Source organism: Onychostoma macrolepis, chromosome 03 (genome assembly GCF_012432095.1).
Source record: "Onychostoma macrolepis isolate SWU-2019 chromosome 03, ASM1243209v1, whole genome shotgun sequence".
Classification (NCBI taxonomy): domain Eukaryota; kingdom Metazoa; phylum Chordata; class Actinopteri; order Cypriniformes; family Cyprinidae; genus Onychostoma; species Onychostoma macrolepis.
This window is the reverse complement of record NC_081157.1, coordinates 37,598,420-37,621,985: the sequence shown is the minus strand read 5'-3', so window position 1 is coordinate 37,621,985 and position 23,566 is coordinate 37,598,420. Positions and strand designations below refer to the sequence as shown.

The following is a 23,566-nucleotide window of genomic DNA, read 5'->3' as shown; positions in this document are numbered from 1 at the left end:
ATAATTAATTATATTAACACAGAGTAATATAGAGTCAATTTCACATATTAAACAGTATTATTATAACTAAAAAGGCATATTTAAACATCAACAGAGAATAACATGAACACTGTATGGGTAAAGTGTGATTTTATATTTGAGAAATACTAGTTTAAAATATAATAATATCAATCAATTGATTCGAAAATAAAGCATATATAAATTCTAAATAAAGAAAATATCATTTCTTAAACAGCATAAAAGTTAGTAAGCAACAGGTGTGGTTTCATAGTTTGTACTTTGGATATATATGACAGTAAAAGGGGCTATAAACACAGCGTGATCAGAACTGATACAGGATTGCTCTGGCAATGTACAGGAAAAACAATATTTAGATAAGAATACGGATGAAATATTTCCCAGTCAAATAGTTTTAGCTGTAACAGACAATCAAGTCATCAGGAAATAATCAACATTTTGTAAGGAGAGCAGCACATTTGACCAAGAAACACTGAACAGACTGGATCAGAATGGATGAGATAACAGAAATATCCCTCTGCCATGGTCAGTATACTCTTCTGAATAGACTGTTTTTACTAAATGTACTAAAGTTACTGCAGTAATGAGTTAAAATGTATTATTTGTTGCAAGATCATTGTAACCACAGGTAAAAACATGGACTGCAATGGTTTGTTCAGCGTGGCTGGTTTTTATAGTGCAAATGATGTGTTTGTTATGAAATTTAGAAACTATTACAGATTCTCTAATCTCTCACTCTCCAAACCAGAACTGTCAAGAATCCAAATAACTGCTTTACTACAGATAGACTATTACAATCAGTGTTATTACTTGAAATGTGTTTTATTTCATTTTAAAGAACTTGCCAATTTTACTCAATTTTCTAAAGGGATTGTTCAGTGATTATAGTAAATTTAAGACAGGTATTAGTTAATTTCAGATTCTGCTGTGTTGATCTTTTTAGTGACAGCCAGCAGTACAGTAACACCTTTTGTTTTGCCCTTTTAATCAAAAAAAGATTTCCATTACTGCTATTAATTTTTTTTCCAAACAGCACTGACGTCAATAGGTAGTCATGGCAGTGAAATAAAGTTATTCATCAGATGTTTGGTAATGTCAACAGAGGCAGACCTACAGTGTGCGATATTTGTAACACTTAATGAAAAAGACCTATCAACAAGGCATGCACCAAATGAAAAATTAATGAAGCAATTAGTGTCTACAGACCAGTCTGGTGTGTGTTTATTATACAATACTATTATCAAGGGAGCAATAATTTCAAAATCCAGCAGCTGATATTCATACAGCCTTTTTATTAGTCTTTACTGCTACCAATTCAGACCAAGCAACATAAAATTGACATGTAACTTAAACAGCTTATGGTAAATGAAATTTCATATGGTACTATAATTTCATATTATTTATGCTTACTGTTTCCCTTAAATGGCTATAGTATTACATCTATTTTGGTTTTACCTTTCCATGCTATCATGTACTGTTCAGTCATGATTGTAAAATAAACCCTGATGCCAAATAAATAAATACATGGAGATGAAATATTAATTTGCAGTGAAAGAGTTTTATAATTTTACCTGTATAATATCTTAAGAATTTAAACCTAAATTTAGGATTTCTGCATTTGAATTGCATGTATAATTTCCATCATTTACAGTTTCAACATTAACTTAACGTGATGCATATTTGTCAGTCATATATTATTAAAACAGGTAAGACTTCTGTATTACTACTAATAAACTGAATGTGTTTTAAATACACAATAACCAGGTTCATATATTTATCATCAGTCATTTCAATCTCATACGTTTTAAATAGCTGAATATTGCCTGTTCCACAGCTATGTATTGTTCCAATGCATTTAATTGTTTTGAACAAATTCATTCTCATTCTAATCAATTTGAATAAATGCATTTCGAAAAAGTGACTATTTAAATAAAATCAAATAGATGCAAACAGTTAATAATAAACTATGCCATGGTATTTATGACAGAAAAATGTCATAAATAAATATGCATTAAATAAGTTTCTGTTTATGTTAAAACTGTGTCACTGAAATGAATTCAATTTTTATATGCAATTTAAATACACAAATCTTAAGTTTAGCCTTTTGTCATGTCTATCTTTTTATTCACAGAACAAGGCATTTGTCTTTCTGACTGTCCTAAACTGAGAATTGTCCTGGTTGGAGTGACAGAATCTGGGAAAAGTGCTGTTGGTAATGCCATTATGGGCAAGAAAGCCTTTGACGAGGTTGGGGTAAAGACCCGAATGAGTTTCCCATGTCAGGGTCTTGTGAGAGGAGAGCAGGTGCTGGTGGTTGACACCCCAGGTTGGGAATGGTTCAACGTCAATGGCTCCTCTGCATCAGTATGGTCAGTGAAGAAGGAGATAATGAGAAGTATGAGTCTGTGCCTGCCTGGAGCCCATGCCCTACTGCTGGTGGTGCCACTGTCATTCTCGTTCTCCCAGCGTGAACGTCGTGCCGTGGAGGAACATATAGAGCTGTTTGGTCCAGAAGCCTGGAGTTACAGCTTGGTGCTCTTCACCGTCTTAGACAGAAAGCAGTTACGTGGCTCCACCTTAAAGCAAGAAGTGATGTTGAACGTTGAGTTACACAGGCTGATTGAGAAATGTGGAGGCCGTTTCCATGGTCTGTACAGCACTCCCAAAGCAGGGGAGGACCAGGTGGCTAGTCTTCTGACTAAGATCAAGAGAATGATGGCTACCAATGAGGAGACTATGCTCTCCAGTGAGAAGGTGTTGGAACAGGCCAGAGAAATGGAGAAAGAAGAGGTGAGAAGATTGACGGAAGAGCAAAAAAAATATGAGAAAATAGAAAAAGTGAGAGAGTTAAGAAGGTCGAGAAGGAAAACGGACCAAAGGGCAGTGGATGGTAAGACAATGTTCTTGTCTTTTAGGCTCAAGATATTAAACACTGACGTTAAAGGATGTTCTTCGTTGTTTTGAAAAATGAAAATATGTTGAGTTATATTTGTGTGAAAAGTAATGACCAATTTAAGAGAGAATAAAACCACTTTAAAACATTCAAAATTCCAAGTAAAATGTAAAACGTTAAAGGTGCTGTATGTAAGTTTTTGTCTCTTCTAAAGCCAAAAAACAACATAATATGTTTGTAGATTTTTCGGAAACATGTTATGTTTACATAGCTGTTTCTCTGAAAAATAATGCTAGTAATAATTCTACTCTGAAATGTGCGTTTCGGGCAGGTTCCGGGTCGGAATTGCAGTTCCCATTTCAACCGTTAGCTGACAATATTACATACTGCACCTTTAAATTACTTTTTGTTTTTACTTTTACATTTTCAGTTTCAGAAATGGTTTCATTTACTTCCCAATTAAATGTGTTTTAATTCACAATTCAAAACCTTCAAATCATATAGACAAAAAGATTAATTGACTGGAGCAGAATATGGCATGTTTTGTTTAATTTGTATTTGCCTCATATTTGAAGAAAGTTTGCACCACTGATTCTGCTGTTTAATAGCCTACTGTCAAGCTCCTTCGAAAGATGACTTGAAATCCTCCGAATTAATTTTGTTGGTGAATAAATAACAAAACAATGACAATATTAGTCAAAGTAGTGCCATATTTAATTCTTGAAAGAAAAACGAGGCTGTGACGGACGAGTGCATTCAATTGATTTTACTGTTCTTTAGAAGTGGGACAAAACAGGGTGCAAAATTGAAAAAATAAAACCTTGTGCTCAGACAAATGAAACTACATTTATGTATCTTATATGTACTGAGCTACGCTTTGATACAACCTCCCAACTTTTCTCTTTTTTTTACAAAATGTGCTTTTTAACTTGGACTGTGCAATATAATTTCAACTTTATCTTTAACAGCATTCAAGATGTTTTTAACATTTCAAAACACATTCTCATGTTAGCAGACAGATTACACTTTCACATGTGACCAACAATTCCACAACAAATATAAAATATCATAATGAAATATTATCAAAATATGTAACTGACGGAGGTGACAGAACTGACGCAGTTGACACATCTGACGGTGGTGACGAAAACCTGAATTTGTAGTCATTTTAACTATGAAATACATTGAATCATTAACTGTATTAAAACAAACACACCAAACAGTGAGTATGTTATTGTTTATAAAGCTTTTATTCAAGAGTCACATTTAAGTAATTTGATATATCATTGGAACACAAAATCTTATGGTGGTGACATCTGACGGTGTTGACAAATTTGGCATTTCTTTCACAAAACAAATGGAGTTCATGTAGTAACCATTTTGTTTTTTTCTGTTGATGCTAGGCTGCTATAATGGAACCTGCTTCAGGAGAATAAAATGATCTAAATATTTCAAATAATTTCCTCAGAAATTGGAAGATGGTGCTGACATATCATGGCTGTTACCAGAAAATATTAACATTAGGATTTAAAATATACTAAAACTATAAAACTTAGCAGAGCCTGTCTAACACTGATGTACTCTCCAGAGGAGGAATGTGGCAAGGGGGTCCTTTAGAGTGACAGCTGCCCCTGATATTCCCTGATTTTATTACATTTTAATGAATGTCTGACGGTGTTGACAAAAAGTGGGGACACAACTTTGAAACCTTATGAAACATGCATGTGTCACTGAAAACAACCTTGCTTTGATATAAGATATTAAGTGTCACTTTTGATAAAACAAGGTTTTTTCCATCATTAAAAAACATTTTTGTCCATGTTATAGCATATGAATTATTGAACCCTTCTCTGTGGACACACTGTTTTAGATGTAGTGAGAAGACAATAAGTGTCAATTAAATTGAATGGGATAATTCTGTTAAATACATTCTATTATTAATCCCCATAACATTTACAATTGAAAATATTTTTATATTTTAAACCTGATAGTAGTTACAATTGCTGGACATATTTTGTCCCATGTTTCAAGAATGACTGGTTTAACAAATTATGATTGTTCAGCTAAAAAAAAAAACGTCTTTTCCGAGAGAGAGAGAAAAAAAAACTAAATTAAACAGTTTTAAAGTTGTTAAAATTACGTGATACAGTGCGTGCCACTGTAAAGACTTTTTAAAGTCAGTCTGTCCCTCACAGCCTCGTTTTCATTCGCGTTAAATTAAATATGGCGTCTAGGTGAGTCCACCGATTTTCTTGACAGCAGCACTATTGCTCGTGTCAGTCACGCTTACAGGATGTTTTTCTTGTTTTCTACAGATCAGAGTTATTCAGCCAGGTACAATATGAGCAGTGACCAGCCTCTCAGCACCAGAAGTAGCTTTCGTGAGAGCTGCAAACAACAGTGAACTGCTTCCAGTGTTGCCAACTTCTTTCAATGGAAAGTAGCTAAAGCCAGTTTGAAAAGTCGCTAAATGTCGCTAAACGACGTCATACGCTAATTAGCATATTCATGACGTCATCACGTTGTATTGCCTTTTACATTGTTTGTCTCTCTGTGCTCACATACTGTATTTTAATGCAGCCAAATTAATAATAACTGTTTTCATTTATATATTTTACTGTTTCTGATGTCAGACAAAAGAATAAAATATGAAATAGTGACTGAAACGCTGCCCTTTAAGACTAACGTTACATCTCCCTTTCAAGACAAAATCTGCACAAAAATCCTGATTTATAATTGAGCCGTCTTCTGATTAAATCAAATACACAAAAGACGAGACAATTTCTGTGCTGTGATATCGGCTATATTTGCATGTAAAATTAGAGAAACAACATAATATCTATTTTAACTGAACGCGCTGCTCCTCTCAGCCGCTCGCTGAACAGAGCAGATGCAGAGAAAGAGGTGTGTACGCGCTGACCTCGCGCCGTTGCGGCAGTCCGAGCGATCACAGAGACTCGCTAAGGTTTGTCCAAGAAGTCGCTAGATTTGTCGCTAGTCGCTTTTTTGGAAAAAAAGTCGCTAGGGGGTCTGAAAAGTCGCTAAATCTAGCGACAAAGTCGCTAAATTGGCAACACTGACTGCTTCTTCTTCTTCTTCTTTGGTGTTTATTGGCGGTTGGAAACCTAGCTTATTGGTGCATTACCACCACCACCTGGAATGGAGTATGGATCATGATATTTGCTTGTATAGTAAATATAAATGAACATAAAAACCAAGCAAAACAAATAAATAAACTGGAAAATGAAACACAATAAATAACCAAAAAAACTATCAAAACGCTATATTCTTTTATATAATTTACTTTCTTTCACAAATTTAATAATATCATCATATAACTTACTAGCTGTTTCCCTTAATAGACCTGATAAAGTAAAGTCATGATGTTTTACTTTCTTCAATGATTGAATAAGATGACATCTCTCATTGATATATTTCCTACAATGGAGTAGTACATGCTCAACTGTTTTTTGTTGGCTACAGTGTATGCATTCCCCAGTTGGGTGTTTTCCAATTTTATATAGTGTACTATTAAGTCCAGTATGACCTATTCTCATCCGAGTTATGATACTTCCTTCTCTTCGATTCCTGCTCTCCCTCCTCCCAGCACCAACTTGTTTTTGTATATTGTATAAATGTCTACCTGTTTCATTATCATCCCAATATACCTGCCATACTGATTGTGCTTATGTTCTTATGAGTACTTTAGCTTCTGCTTTACTTAATGGGACCTGAAAATCTACTTGCTTTATTCTTAGAGTTTGTTTAGCCAGAATATCCACCTTCTCATTTCCTTCCACACCAACATGAGCAGGAACCCAAATGAAATGTGTAGAAATACCCATAACTTTCATATTATACATCTTACAGAATATCTCATTGATAATATCCATCCTAACTAATGACCTGCCTGATCGTATACTTTCAAGTGATGAGTAGCTATCTGATGCAATGACTGTGTTTTTTATTTTCTTCTCCTCTACCCACTGCAGGGCCAGTAATATTGCCAATAATTCTGTTGCAAACACTGACAAATGATTGGTTACTCTTTTCTTAATAAAACAATCTCTCATTGGAATATATACTGCTGCACCTGCAAATCCTGTTTCAGGATCTTTGGATCCATCTGTAAATAAAAACACTGATTCTGGATAATGTTCCTTGAAATAATTCTGGACTATAAACCATGTTGGAAGTTGTGCCGAATTATCTTTCAATTCCTGCTGTATATTGAGGTCAACATTTGGCAAAGGGAATAACCAAGGAGGAATGGAAGAAATTGAAACTGTATTACTGTACTGTAATTAGTGTAATCCTATATTTCTTGCCTTTGCATTACCTATCCATCCAAAACTAGTATAATTTGTTTCATTATGTTCCCAGCATTCTGTTAATAAACTTTTGACATGATGCAACTCATTATGTCCCTGGAGATTAACCCAGTACGCCATCATTAATTTCACTCTTCTGATTCTTAAAGGCATTTCTCCCATTTCCACCTGCATCGATGATACCAGAGATGTTTTAAATGACCCACTGCAGATTCTCAGAGCCTGAGCTTGCAAAACATCTAATCTCTTGAGGTTTGATTCTGCTGCTGACATGTAAGCTATACTTCCATAATCAAAAACAGATCTCATGAGTGCCCAGTATATATTTTGCAGAGATGATCTACTTGCTCCCCATTCCCGTCCTGATAAACAACGAAGTATGTTGATGACCTTTTTACTTTTATCGTTAATTTTATCCAGATGAACTTTCCGTGTCAGTTTCCCATCAAACCAAACCCCAAGAAACCTAACAGCTTTTACCTGCTCCAGAGGTTGCCCATAAAGTTTTAAAGAGAGGGGTATGATTTTATGCCGCCTTGAGAAGCAAATGACTTGTGTTTTTGTTACAGATAATTTGAATCCCCATTTATTTGTCCATTTTTCCACCTCTACTATTGCAGCTTGTATTTTTTTATTCACATGTGATATATTGCGGCCTCTAATCCACAAAGCCCCGTCATCTGCATACAAAGATTTTCCTACATTATGTTCAACCTGAGTGAAAATGTCATTAATCATAATGTTGAATAATAGCGGACTACACACACTACCTTGTGGAGTTCCATTCTCTGCTGAATATACTTTGGAATATTCTTTACCTACCCTTACTTGTATTTTCCTGTGAAATAAAAAGTCCAGAATCCAATTATATGTTCTACCGCCAATTCCTAATGATTTTAGCTTTATCAATAATCCTTCTTTCCAGAGCATATCATATGCCTTTTCCACATCAAAGAAGACAGTTATAACTACTTCTTTATTGGTCTGTGCTTTCCTGATGTCTGACTCTAGACATAATACAGAGTCCATTGTGTTACGACCCCTACGAAACCCACTTTGATATGGAGATAAAAGAGCTTTACTTTCTAGGTAATACGTTATTCTCTCTGTCATCATTCGCTTCATGATTTTACATAAATGGGAGGTCAGGCAATGGGTCTGTAACTAGAAGGATCTGATGGGTCTTTCCCTGGTTTAAGAACTGGTACTATTATTGCTTGTTTCCATACCAAAGGGAGTTGTCCAGTATCCCAAATTTGGTTAAATAGTTTTAACACTATTTCCAGTGTTTTATCTGTCATTTGTGCCAACATTTTATAACGCACTCCATCTTTCCCTGGTGTAGTCTGTCTAGCACTAATGATTGCTCTTCTCAACTCAAACATGTTTAAAGGTAAGTCTAAAGGATTTTCTGACATCTTATTTTTCTTTAAAATATTAGGGAATTCCATTAATAAGGTTTTATTCCTACACTGCCTGGCCACTTCAGAAAGATTATCTGAGCTATGAACCTTCTTGAATGTTTGAACCAGGAGTTAAGCCTTTTCTAGATTGTTGACAGCTATTTTATCCCCACTGTTCAACACTGGCAATTCATAATTCCTTCTGATCCCCCCCATTCTTCTGATCATGCCCCATACATCTGATATTTGTACTTCTCTTCCAATACTATTGCAATATTGCCTCCAAAATGTACGTTTTTGTGCTTTTATTGTTTTCCTTACTTTTGCCTGTGCCCTTTTATACAAGATCAAAGTATCCTGAGAATGATGTTTTTTGAGTTGCCTAAATGCCTTATTTCTTGCTTTTATAGCTTCTTTACAGTCATTATTCCACCAGGGTACATTCTTGGTACATGTTACTCCTGTACTTTTAGGTATTATTTCCTCAGCTGACTGAATTATTTCATTAACTAGTTTATTATTAAATATATTTACATCCATCTGATTCTCTACTTGAAGTGTCAAACATCTCTTTTCACAAATTTCTTGAAAAACCTCCCAATTTACTTTCTCCAGTTTCCATCTAGGAATTCTCTTTTCCTTTTCATAGCATATCTTTGTTCCTATTTTAGTCATTACCGGGTAATGGTCACTTCCTACTGTAGTATGTTTGATCACACTCCATGTGCTAACCCCTGCTATTTAACTAGATACAAATGTCAAGTCAAGTGCTGTTTCTGTGTTGTTTATATTATTATATCGTGTTCCTTCTCCATTATTAATACACACCAAATACTTAATATCAATGAATTCTTCAATAAGTAGGCCATTTGCATCAGTACTCTTACCCCCCCCCTAATTAATTATGTGAATTAAAATCACCACAACATATAACACTGTCTCGTATTGATCCCACTACATCCTCTAAAACATTCTGACTCAATTTTTCACACGGATTATAATAATTAACTATATCTATACAACCTCTTTCAGTCCATATCTTATTTATAATTGATTCATAATCTGTATTTATTTGTACTACCTTATATTTCATCCCATTCTGTATAAACGTTGCTATTCCTCCTCCTCTGCCGTATTCTCTGTCATTCCTAATTACATTATATCCCTTTATTATGAAATCCAATTGTGGTTTTAACCATGTCTCCTGTATACATATTATATGAGGTTATACTATCAATATACTTCTTAAATTCTTGACCATTAGCAATTAAACTAACAACAGTGAACGATGGAAAGGACCTCACTTAAAACACACTGCAACTTCCACAACTCACCACCAGAGGCCATCATCACTTCGCATCTCCATTCACCACAGAGTGATAACCTGTGACACCAAACCAACTGACAAATGAGGAACATGAACTTAACAGCACTTTGTAACTTTAGATAATGATTTATATGATCTAAGCTCAGTCATAATATAGTGTCGCAATATTTTGCATCTAAACTTATTTCCTTGTTGTGAAAATACTGTCATGGTAACAAAAGAATCATGACCCACAACATTCTGCTGTACTTTTGCCAGTTTTAGGGTTTCAAAAACATTTAAATCTTGAAATGTGTATGCTAAATAAAACCAGGATTTTTGGTGACATTTTAGTAGTGAAGCTGAATCTTTAATGTTGCATGTTGCATAAAGTTGCATGTGTTTCTGTTTTTCTGGTTGTCTTTGAGGAATTAAAAAAAAAAGATGTTATTTTTGTTTTTTGCAAGATGCAAGATTTATTCCTCTGTTGAAATCAGTCTGTGGCTTTCAAAATTTCCCTTTATGCTTATACACTCATTTTATCATATCACTATCAGTGATATATACAGTGGGTACGGAAAGTATTCAGACCCCCTTAAATTTTTCACTCTTTCTTATATTGCAGCCATTTGCTAAAATCATTTAAGTTTTTTTTTTCCTCATTAATATACACACAGCACCCCATATTGACAGAAAAACACAGAATTGTTGACATTTTTGCAGATTTATTAAAAAAGAAAAACTGACATATCACATGGTCCTAAGTATTCAGACCCTTTGCTGTGACACTCATATATTTAACTCAGGTGCTGTCCATTTCTTCTGATCATCCTTGAGATGGTTCTATACCTTCATTTGAGTCCAGCTGTGTTTGATTATACTGATTGGACTTGATTAGGAAAGCCACACACCTGTCTATATAAGACCTTACAGCTCACAGTGCATGTCATAGCAAATGAGAATCATGAGGTCAAAGGAACTGCCTGAAGAGCTCAGAGACAGAATTGTGGCAAGGCACAGATCTGGCCAAGTTTACAAAAAAATTTCTGCTGCACTTAAGGTTCCTAAGAGCACAGTGGCCTCCATAATCCTTAAATGGAAGACATTTGGGACGACCAGAACCCATCCTAGAGCTGGCCGTCCGGCCAAACTGAGCTATCGGGGGAGAAGAGCCTTGGTGAGAGAGGTAAAGAAGAACCCAAAGATCACTGTGGCTGAGCTCCAGAGATGCAGTCGGGAGATGGGAGAAAGTTGTAGAAAGTCAACCATCACTGCAGCCCTCCACCAGTCGGGGCTTTATGGCAGAGTGGCTGACAGAAGCCTCTCCTCAGTGCACATGAAGACACATGAAAGCCTGCATGGAGTTTGCTAAAAAAAAAACACCTGAAGGATTCTCTGGTCTGATGAGACCAAGAGAACTTTTCGGCCTTAATTCTAAGCGGTATGTGTGGAGAAAACCAGGCACTGCTCATCACCTGTCCAATACAGTCCCAACAGTGAAGCATGGTGGTGGCAGCATCATGCTGTGGGCGTGTTTTTCAGCTGCAGGGACAGGACAACTGGTTGCAATCGAGGGAAAGATGAATGCGGCCAAGTACAGGGATATCCTGGACGAAAACCTTCTCCAGAGACTGGGCCGAAGGTTTACCTTCCAACAAGACAATGACCCTAAGCACACAGCTAAAATAACGAAGGAGTGGCTTCACAAAAACTCCGTGACTGTTCTTGAATGGTCCAGCCAGAGCCCTGACTTAAACCCAATTGAGCATCTCTGGAGAGACCTAAAAATGGCTGTCCACCAACGTTTACCATCCAACCTGCCAGAACTGGAGAGGATCTGCAAGGAGGAATGGCAGAGGATCCCCAAATCCAGGTGTGAAAAACTTGTTGCATCTTTCCCAAAAAGACTCATGGCTGTATTAGATCAAAAGGGTGCTTCTACTAAATGCTTCTACTTTATAAATTGAGCAGATCTCAGTAACGCTTACATTTTACTAGCATGAATTATTAACAAGTCAGAAAGCTTAAAAAGACAAGTGCTGCTAAATGATCAGTGTTGCAGGACAGAAGATCTAACAGGAATGTATGGAGTCATTCCTTTAAAGACAAATATTTAATGTTCATCTCAATTCTTCTTGAATCTTAAAGTACTTTAGCAGAAAATCACTCTAAACCTAATTTAAGGCAGAAAGAGTTGCTCCACCACTTCCTGGCTCTTCCTAAATCTCCATATTCCAATGCATAAGGAATCATGGATCTTCTGCCAGGCCTCTAGCTCAGATTTCCACAGAGCTGCTCTGGAGCGGATGAGCTGAGAGGCCTCACTCTTGCTCCCTTTGGCCAGACTTACACTGTCTTTGCAAATAAACAGGACATCTAAGCCAATGAAAAGGGCATTTAGAGTGATGAATCCAGCTCTAGCAGACTTTGAGAGCGCTAGTGGCGTCCCTTTCGCCAGCTGCCCAATGTCGGGCAGGTCTGCAGCCAGTTTGGGAATGCTGCGAGCACTCTGAGCCTCCTGGAGCCCGACCTTGGCTGCAGTTACAATCACCTCCTCACTTTTGAGAACTTTGACAGCTGAAGCTGCATCTACCAGGACATCAATATTTCTGGCCACTCCTCCTGCACGAGCTATCAACTGTCCTGCTCCAAATATATCTACAACATCAAGCCCCTCTAAACGCTCCTCACTACTGGCCTGCTCCAGACAGTCTAGAATCTTGCCCACATCATCCATGTATCTCTGGAAAATGTTCTGTGCATTTTTCCCATGATGGCTGTTGACTGCTGCCTCAGTGATGCCTGTGACGAGACTATTGACACCACTGGTCACCCCCAGACCAACCCCGGTCAGTGTCAGAGCCAGTGACACTCCTGCAGTCACAGGGGCAAGAGCGAGACCAACAATGGACAAGACTCCCCCTGCTATCCCCACTGAACTGCCAGCCACAGTGGAGATACTGGCCCCCATCTTCATCCTGTCCAGCTGGACTGCGCTCTCCTCCAGATCTGACAGGAACTGCTCCATTCTAGAGCGACGCTGACTGAATACACCAATGAAGCGCTGAGCATGTTCCTGAAAAATGAAGGTCAGCCTGGTGTGCTGGTCCATCCTAGACAATAACAGGAAAGATAATAGTTTACAGTCACCATTGACAATGCACCTGAGAGTGAAGAAAGTAGCTGATCATGATACAAAAAAGAAAGGTCTCACCTTATTTTGCACAACTGCTTCAAATGATTAAGCATTTTTTGCATGGAGTCCTCACTTAAGTTCAAGCTGAACTTCACTAGAGGCTCACCCTTCTTAAGTCTGTGAAGAGTTTCAGAATTATTAACACTCAACCAAACTTCACAAGGGATGAAGATGTTTGCATTGTACAGAAAGATAAAAGCATGACAATGCATCAGTCAATATATTAAGACATAAATTGATTTAGTTTTTTTATTTAGTGCTAATTTAGTTTTTATAGCACAAAAGTAAAAATCATGAATTTATTAAATTATTTTTGCAGAATAAATAAAATGCATCTGAAATTATTCTTAAGTACTTATGTTTTGAAAAGGGTGTCATTACTGTAAAATAATAAATCACATGTTCTATGTAAAGCTATGCATTTTGCCAATTTAGGCCAATTAAATAATGACAGACAAGTCAAATTAAATAATTCCAGTCAAAGAGGTGCAATTGAAAAGCACTATAATTCTATGAATTATCTATAGGCATATATTTTAGTGTTTATCATAAAAACTAATAAACTATGAATTCAGGGGTTTGAAGATGTTTGAACCTTACCCCATCTTAATGTATTATTTATTATCACTTACCTATCGATATCTTCAAACCACAAAACACTCTTAGATCTGTGAGAAAAAAATAAATGCATAAAAATATGAATAACTGATGAAATTATGGAAGCCTTAGATGATTTAGTAAATACCACTGAGATAATTCAATTATCTGTTATTCAATTATTAAGATTTTTATTTAATCAAATAACTTTTAAAATCAAGTTACATTTCAAGAATGTCAGAAACTTACTTCTTCTCCATCTTCTCACAGATCTGTTCAGTGATACGTATGTATTTGTCTAGTTGAAAGGCCAGGACATCCAGGTTATTGAGTGAAGGAAGGAAGAAGATTTCTGCATTTCGTTTAAAGTAGATGAGAAGAGGAGAGGCCATTCTGGCAGCTGTGATGACTGATCGCACACTTTCAGGACTCTCTCCTTTTGGCAAGAAGCTCCGTCCAGTGAAGACAAACAGTGAGGTGACTGTGAGTTTCTCCACTGCATCCAGAAAGTGGTCAAGTTTCTCCAGCCCCTCAAGCGTGTCCTTCAGGACGGCTCCCAGTTCCTTCTCCAGCTCCAGATATCTGGCGTCAGCTGTGACCTGAGTTAAACCACTCCACAGATATTGCCCAAACGCCTTGGCTTTGTTCTCGGAGTGCCGAACATGGTCAAACTTAAGATTGACTTGGTCTGCTCTGTCCTTGATGTCTCTCATGTTATCCAGCTCTGTCTCTCTCTGAAGGGACCATTTTTGTTGTTTGTCACAGAAGTCCCTTACTGTCGAAATGCAGATGAATGTATCCTCTACATAATCTGACAGGAGCTCCTGTAGTTGCTCCCTAAGTCATAGAATCAAAACAGAGGAATAAATAAGTAACAATAATATTTCTTATCTGAATAAATATGTGATTAATGCATTTTAAAACAGTCCTGGAATTAGGGCTGCAACTAACGATTATTTTAATAATCGATTAATCTGTCGATTATTTTTTCAATTAATCGATGAATCGGATTAAAAAAAGAAAAAAAAGAAAAGCATTCATTTCCAACCCTTTATTCAAAAACAGAACTAAAATCTTTAGAAAGTGCACAAACATGTTGCTCCTTTAACATCCCTGAGCTGTTATAATAATAATAAAATAAAATAAAAATGGACTAACATGGGACACAACGACACAACGAATCGATTATGAAATTCGTTGCCAACGCTTTTAGTAATCGATTTTTATCGATTTAATCGATTCGTTGTTGCAGCCCTACCTGGAATAACAGCTTAAACTACTAAGTAGGTCATCCTCAGCTGCCATACAAAACAATTCTGAAAAGAGCTATTCTGTAGTTTATTTTAAGATAATATCTAGGTTAAGTTCTTCACTATAGTTTGTCAGTCTATAGTTCAAGTTCAGTTTCATAGTTGGGTTTTGATGTTACAAGCTCGCAGACATATTTGGCAAAGAACCTGATTCATGCTATGGTTATCACCAAATATTCCTATATAGTTCAAGAATCTGCCATTGAACAAAATTGTACTGAAGGACCAGGACCACTAGTTTGAACATTGGAAGGATGTGTTCCCCTAAATGTCTAGGGTGGTCACAGTCCTAATTAATTGTATTTGTTGCTGACACTACTTTTATATATTTGGTATGTACATAGCATCCAGTATATAAACACACCTGTATAGCTCAATAAATGTCAAACAGTATGCACCCTTTGGTCATAAATTTTTGGTCAGACGTCCGTCTGGTCCAGGATGTTGAAGGATCATCAAGAGGAAACACTGGCAAACCGCCATCAATGCCAATAAAGCCACATTTTGTCTGTGTATGTGTGTTTTAACTACTAAAACTTTGAAATTTAAAACCTGCGGTTTCACTGACCACTTTCACTTTAATCAAACTCTTATAGCTAAGCCACATAGAAAAATAAATTATTGTTTAGTTAAATAAGACAAAACTAATATTGTATACTTTTTCACAGTGCAGAACCCAGTTATTCAACAATAGTACAATTTACATTAAATTTCAACAAACAAACAAAACTATACAGCTAGCAACATGAAAAAAATTAGCTAGGCTAAGTTAACTAGTTTTTCTGCATTCCAGGTTGTTATGTTTTGTAATGTGATAGTAGTTAACCTGAAGAAAACTGTTTAATTCCTTAAACTTCGCCAGACTGGTTATAAACGATCTTACACGTTAAAGTCTAAAATACGTTTTAACGTGGTTTACACTTTGTTTGTGTGTGTGTGTGTGTGTGTGTGTGTGTGTTTCTCCCTCTGTTTGAGAAATATGGCTTTTGAGGCTTTTTATTTTTGACTTAACTTTGTATGACTAATAAATAAGACTGTATTTGATTTAAAGATTACAAATAATACTCACCTGGTGCCCATCGTTTTTCGAAGTAGTCTGCAGATGGAAATTTGTGCTACTGACACTTGCCAAACTGAGGTGAGAAACCTAGAGAGAAATATTTTGTTTTTGCTCCTCAGGACGGAGGTTTAAGTTTCGCTTTCTCCTCTCCATTATCGTTCCTCCGCCCGTCGCCACAGAGGTTCAAGGGTTCAAAACAAGTAACAACCGGTTAAACGCACTGGAAACAGAAATGCTACTTTACTCATACCACTCGCCTGTTGGGACAATAGCCGCTTTTCCACTGTCAGGCCAGTGCGAGTCAGTGCTTTAAACGCGCCGGTGTCCTGACATTTTATCCTACCCGTCAGATTTTCCTACCAGGGCTTACTGCGCATGCGCACATCAATATTGCGTCTTTTTCTCACGCTGAACAACAATATTTAATGTATCCGCATTACTGTAAATTACTGACATTAATAAAACAATCTAATAGGTAGAAAAAAATATTTATTGTTGGTTTCCGGTTGCTGTATCCCTTCTAGCCACAACTGCGAATATTACACACATAATTACTGTATTTGCATTACTGTAAGGTTTAGGGTTGTGGTATGTGTAGACATTAATAAATCATAATTTGACAAGTAGCATTTTTCATTGTCGAATTGTACTACCTGCTGTTTTAATAGCCTCAGACCTGTAGCACCAAGCCCAAAATCACGATGCGTTTCCACCATAATGTTTGCGTTTCCAGCAAACATTTAAAACAAGATCTGATTAATGTAATTCTTATCATTAGTCTTCTCCACTAGTCACCCTTATTTACCGATGCGCGATGTTACAACAGAAAGCCTGTCATTCATTCAGTGCTTATACTGTTGATGAGAACCAAGAACAAAGCCATACCGTGACTTGTAATGCTCAGGTGAAACGCTATAGTAATACTATAAATCTGTGGAAGCATTTGATATCACGCATAAGGCGCCATGATTTCCGCAATGAATGAATGGCGGATGGCGCGATGCACTGTTTGTTTACTACACACATACTAAATCGCGGACGACGCTTGCGGTGTTTTCATCTTCTGCCGTCTCACTATATGATGACATTAACACACTGCTGCTCTGAGAGTCATTTCATTAGCATTTTACAGTTTAATTTGAGAAAACTACTGTCATACCACATTTTATAGGGCCCTATTATTGTTTAAGGTGAATCTTAAACATGAGCATCAGATTAAATGTCGCAATGAATGATCCAAGCTACAAACTGGAAATAGAACGAATTTAATAAACTCAAGTTATAATTATCCTGGTAGCCTTCAGTAAAAGTGTCTAAAATGATTAAGCATGAATATTATTATTTTTTTAAATATTTTTTAATTCAAATTGACAGAAATCTTTTCCAATAAGTTTAAACTGATTTTTATATTTTATGGGCCCTGCATACATTTTTGTCTTTAATGTGTAGGCACTTGAAGCCCAGTGCCCAGTATGCACAGGAACATTTCCAGTGTCAGAAGTAGAACTGCCATGCCAGCTTTTGTGGAGAAAGGTAATGGTAATAGTGACTCACATTAAAAAAAAAAAAAAAAAGCTTTAAAAAAAAGCTTTAAAAAAAAGCTTTAAAAAAACACCTAAAAGGGACACTTAAGACTGGAGTAATAATGCTGAACATTTTGCTTTATTGTTTTTAGCTTTATATACATATAATTTTATTTATTTATTTTTACAGTAGCCCAGGGCCCCGCAAAGGCTTATTTTGCGTCTGCAAGTTTGCAGCAGCCAGCAGACACACCCACCTTAACGACTTCAATATAATCACTTATCCTGCCCGAAAAGACCATAAACATTGCAGATAACATCTGAATTAATTTACATACACGTAACATAAAAACGGATCCTGTGTGACTGATATGATTCAAATCAGTTGATTTTAGGTCAGTGTTTTGGATCCAGTCATTATATATCAATGGTTTAAATATAGAATTAAAAAAAATCCATGAAGGAGGCTAACCTCCCTTGGTTTATCAACCAATCACCAATGCTTGAATGGCTCTGAACCGCCACTGATTATGACATCCTTCAATTAAAAATATAGGTCAATGACTATATTTATATTCAATATATTTATAATCATTTAAGACAGTTATAATTCAGTTGTACCTACTGGATTTGTGTTACTTGATTTGTCATTATTCAGTCATTTAAATAAGTTGTATTTTATATTGATGACAGAAAGAAAAAGAAAGAAAGAAAGAAAGAAAGAAAAAAGAAAGAAAGATGCATTTCACTGAAAAAACAAGAAGTGGCTGTTTCCGAGCTTAGGCTGGTTTTAGCTGTTCTGTTTTTTTTCAGCAGGGGTGGGGAATTATTTTGCTTAAGTAGCGGGGCAATATAGCCTTCTTTCATGGTCTTCAGTTTTGTGCTATAATAAACAAATTAGCAAATGTTTACATTTATTTTCCATAATAATACTGTATATAGGATGCTATGCATCATCATCACCCTGTACATGCTAAAGTCATCAATGTCAAATATGTAACAAAGTTTTTGAATTAACCTTTTTATTACATTGCAAATTTTAATTGCAATGTAGTTGCTATATCAGATATATATGTGCTGAAATACTTTACACACCTGGTGTCCATTCCTTAGTCCTGAGTTTAATCACATCTGCAGGTGAAACCTCTAACTAGAAACTAGAGGGAACGGTCCAATTTATGCTCTGGAAGTAATAAACTTTCACTTTTTCTTTCTGCTTATATTGCTCTGCAAGTCATGTCAATACAGAAGCCTGGTTTTTACAGGATAGCATCCTATAACTTTATACACAGTTGTGCTCAGAAGTTTACATACCCCATGTAGCACCTGTAATTATCATTTGAAAAAAAAAAAAAGAGGTATCTTAAAAAGTGCATTTTGTTTTTTTATTTATTACACCTGAATAAACTATTGATGTAACAGATGTTTACATAGCCTATTTCAAATAAGATCAAAAGCAAAGAAGCTAGCAAATCTGAAGGTGTTTATTAAACAGTTAACTAGTAGTTAACTATAGTTGACTATAAGTGAGGTGGCATACTATTGTCACAGATCGGCCAGGCTCACTCACCACCCAATCACAGTGCACACCCTCACCTGATTACTGATCGACTTCCACTCCCGAGTACAGTCCAATGAAGACTTCCTCTCCAGCCCCTGAGTCCGCTCCAGTGCCGGCTCCAGCCCCTGACCAGAGTTGAGAGAGAGCTGCTGTTCCCACATTCTACCCAGAGAGGGCTCCAGTTCCCAAGTCCAGCCCAGAAAGGGTTTCTTTTCCTGAATCAAGCCCATAGAGGGCTAAAGTTCCCCCGTTTGGCCCAGGGAGGGCCACAGATCCCAAGTCCAACATAGTGTCCGTGGCCATAGGGGTTGAGCTTGGGACCTTGGACAAGGCCACGAAGGCCCATCGGCCATGGCCTCCTGAATGGCTGGCTCCTCTATGGCCTCCTGAATTGCCAGCACCTCCCTGACCTCCCGAATGGTCAGCACCTCCATTGCTCCCTAAGTTGCCGGCACCACCTACTTAGAGGTGTCCTAACCTGCATGTACCACCCTACTCACCTGTTAGTTCACTGCCACAGCTCCAATACGCCCACCCTCCCTCCCCGGTTGGATTCCTTTTGGTGCGAGGTCACGCCTTCCGGGAGTGGGAGGTACTGTCACAGATCGGCCAGGCTCACTCACCACCCAATCACAGCGCACACCCTCACCTGATTACACACACCTGCACTGCATCTGCACCCCCATCTAGATGGCTTTATAAAAGGGATAATTAGGGTATAATTAAGGAATTTTATCATTTTAGTAGCTTATCAGGATATAAAATAAATTGGAGCAAATCTGCTTTAATGCCAATTAACAATGTTAAAGTTAATTCTTCTATTCCCTCATTTATTCCCCCGCAGGAGGACTGGCTGTACAAAATTTTGAATTGTATTATTGGTCATTCCAGCTTAAGACTCTTCATAATTTAGTTGATCCTCAATTTACAGTTTCTTGGAAAGTGATTGAAGCTGACAAGGTTAAACCAAATAGACTCCAATATATTTTATTTATTGGCACAGGAAAAAAAAGGGGATAATTATAAATTTGGTCCGGTTGTGGCCAACTCTATTAAAATCTGGAAAACGGTTGAACGTCGGATAGGAGGACCCTTCAAATTTTGTAACAGTACACCTTTATGGCACAATTTTACATTTACATTTAGTCATTTCGCAGACGCTTTTATCCAAAGCGACTTACAATTGGGGAATACATAAAGCGATTCATCTTGAAGAGGCAATCAGACAGACGAAGTGCTTGCAACACCAAGTCTCAGGCATTGTTCAAATAAATACAAACTACCAAAGGAAGGAATAAGTAAAGAGAATTTATAATTTTTTTTTTTTTAAGTTTAGGATGAAGTCAAGTGCCGTCGAAAGAGATGAGTTTTCAGTTGTTGCTTGAAGATTGACAGGGATCCAGCATTCCGGATAGGGGTGGGAAGATCATTCCACCAGCCAGGAATGATGAACGAGAATGTTCTGGAGAGTGATTTTGAGCCTCTCTGTGATGGTACCACGAGGCATCGCTCACTAGCAGATCTCAGATTTCTGGAGGGGATGTAGTTTGTTAATAGAGAGTGCAAGTAAACGGGTGCTGAGCCAGTGGTTGTTCTATATGCAAGCATCAGTGTCTTGAACTTGATGCGAGCTGCGACTGGTAGCCAGTGTAGGGAGATAAAGAGAGGTGTAACATGGGCTCTTTTGGGCTCGTTGAAGACCAGTCGTGCCGCTGCATTCTGAATCATTTGTAGAGGTTTGACTGTGTTTGACGGAAGTCCAGCCAGAAGAGCATTGCAATAGTCCAGCCTAGAAATGACAAGGGCCTGGACAAGAAGTTGTGCAGCATGCTCTGTCAGAAAGGGCCTGATCTTTCTGATGTTGTATAGTGCGAACCTGCAAGATCTAGCAGTCTTTGCTCGATCCGCATACGGAAATCGTCCATTTGTCCAACCTTCTTGGTCTTCTTTAGGTGTAAACACGTGCGGTGATATATATATGATAACCAGGGCCTATGTTCATTTCAGACATTAAGAACCAAATTTTGTCTACCAGCATCCGCATATTTTGTCTTTCTTCAATTACATTCTGCTCTCAAAGCATATGGCATTCCTTGGTCTTCTCCCATTTCCTCTCATCCTATGCAGGACTGGATTGCACCATCTGCTGGTCGGCCATCTGTTTCTTTAATATATAATAAGATTATTGATTGCATTACAAAACCTCTTTCTATTAAAACTATTTGGAATAGGGAATTATCTGACCTTAATTTATCTGTCGACTGGGAGAGAGTGTGGTCTAATCTCAGTTTAACATCTAAAAATCTGGCTCATCGTCTTATTCACTTCAAAATCATTCATAGAGCATACATAACTCCTTACAAAAGATTTAAAATGAAACTACAATCAAATCTCAACTGCCATATATGTAATACTACATCATCAGGTACTTTTCTGCATATGTTTAGGAATGTCCCGTCGTCATCAGTCTATGGACACATGTTAACCTGGTTTTATCATCCTTACTGCAAATTGATTGGTCTGTTAACCCAAGTGTGTGTCTTCTTAATGATGACTCTGGTCTCTGTATAAGTTCAATGCAAAAGAGAATGTTGTTTGCTGGTTTTACAGCTGCGAAGAAGACTATAATACAGAACTGGTTTACACCGCACATGTGTGGAAAAGCATATTGGATCCGTAGCCTCCTGCAAATAGTGACTTATGAACGTACAACAGCACGAATCAATGGGGCCAAGCCTTCTACCATTGATGCTTGGCAGTGCTTTCTCTTTGATATACGTGACTGTATAAAGGAGTGATTTTTGTGTTTTTCTTGTCCTTCCCTCTCTCCCTCCCTCTGACTGGACTTTGAGATATTGAGTATGTGTCTGTTGTTTTTTTTGTTTTTTTATGTATGGAAAAAAAAAAAAAAAATTTTGATAACAAAATAAAAAGATGGCTTTATAAGCACACACCTCACTCCACTCCAGTGTCCGGTCTCGTTCATACGAAGTGGACTCTCTATGCCACTCCAGCTATACTTTGATGTACTTACCTCCTGTGCACCTCTCCAGCGTGTGTCTACTCCCAAGTCTCCGTTGTGTCTCCCTGGATTGCTCCATCAAGGTGTGTGCTGTCATCCATTCCTCCCCTGTTGTTGCCACGATCTCCTGTAAGGAAAAGACTTTGATTACTTTCCTCATCAGTACTGTGAAACCTCTGCATTGAAATTCCCACTTACCTGCCATTGACCCATTTACAACTGTTGCTGTTAATAAATGCCATCTGCATTATTCTAATCTTCTGTGTGAGTCTCCTTCCGTAACAACTATTTTTTCCATTTAATTTATTTTAAGATAAAAGAACAAAATGCACACATTACAAAGCCTTGCAATAATTGTGTAATCTTGTATAGGGGAGTATAGTCAAAGTCCCTTTAAAGGGATAGTTCACCCAGAAATGAAAATTCTGTCATCATTTACTCACCCTCAAGTAGTTCCAAACCTGTATGAATGTCTTTGTTCTGCTGAACACAAAGGAAGATATTCTGAAGAATGCGGGAAACAGAGCAGTTCTGGGGCACCATTGACATCCATAGTATTTTTTTTTTCCTACTATGGAAGTCAATGGTGCCCCAAAACAGCCTGGTTACAAACTTTCTTCAAAATATCTTCCTTTGTGTTCGGCAGAACAAAGAATTCATACAGGTTTGGAACTACTTGAGGGTGAGTAAATGATGACAGAATTTTCATTTTTGGGTGAACTATCCCTTTAAGGCAAGTCATGTCACTCGGTGGTTATCTTTGAAACGCCTCACAGGCGTGCAAATGCAGCTCCTTTCTCTTTGAATGGGGAAACATCAAATTCTCCAAAACTGTTCGCCAAGCTTATTTTACTGTAATTACTTATTTTAGTAGCCAATAAACAAATATTATACATGACATAGATCCTTCATGATGTGATACTGTTACTGGGCTGACGAGACGTGCGGATCCATATGCAAGCTTTTAATGAGCAGAGACGTGGTCATAACAGGCAGGGTCGAACAATGGTATAACATGGGCGAGACAAAGAGTAAACAAGGTCGACGATCGGCGAACAGTATGAAAAGGGGCTTGACGAGAGAGGTAATCCAAAACGTAAGCGAGAGTCCAGGCAGGGGAAAACACAATCCGAAAAAGGCAAGACAAGGGAAACTAACAAGGCTCTGTAGGGCAAGGCTTTCCTGTAGCTCAAATAGTAGAGCATGGCGCTAGCAACGCCAAGATCATGGGTTCGATTCCCAGGGAAAGCAAGAGCTGATAAAATGTAAAAACTGTAACTTGAATGCAATGTAAGTCGCTTTGGATAAAAGCGTCTGCTAAATGCATAAATGTAAATGTAAATGGC

General features: G+C 37.3%; 2 protein-coding genes across 2 annotated transcripts; one reads left to right on the top strand and one right to left on the bottom strand.

Moving 5' to 3' along the window:
* The first annotated feature begins 509 nt into the window (after positions 1-509).
* Positions 510-5,315, top strand: LOC131535429 (GTPase IMAP family member 4). The gene is made up of 3 exons (XM_058768218.1): positions 510-543; positions 2,150-2,908; positions 5,227-5,315. The coding sequence occupies exons 1-3, from the start codon at positions 510-512 to the stop codon at positions 5,313-5,315; spliced, it is 882 nt and encodes a 293-aa protein (XP_058624201.1).
* Positions 5,316-10,656: 5,341 nt separating this feature from the next.
* On the bottom strand, positions 10,657-16,558 carry apol (apolipoprotein L). The gene is made up of 5 exons (XM_058770138.1): positions 16,124-16,558; positions 13,994-14,581; positions 13,780-13,815; positions 13,166-13,264; positions 10,657-13,064 (listed from the first exon to the last, which is right to left on the bottom strand). Exons 1-5 carry the CDS (start codon positions 16,132-16,134, stop codon positions 12,131-12,133), a joined length of 1,668 nt encoding a protein of 555 aa, XP_058626121.1. The 5' UTR covers positions 16,135-16,558; the 3' UTR covers positions 10,657-12,130.
* Between the last annotated feature and the right edge of the window lie 7,008 nt (positions 16,559-23,566).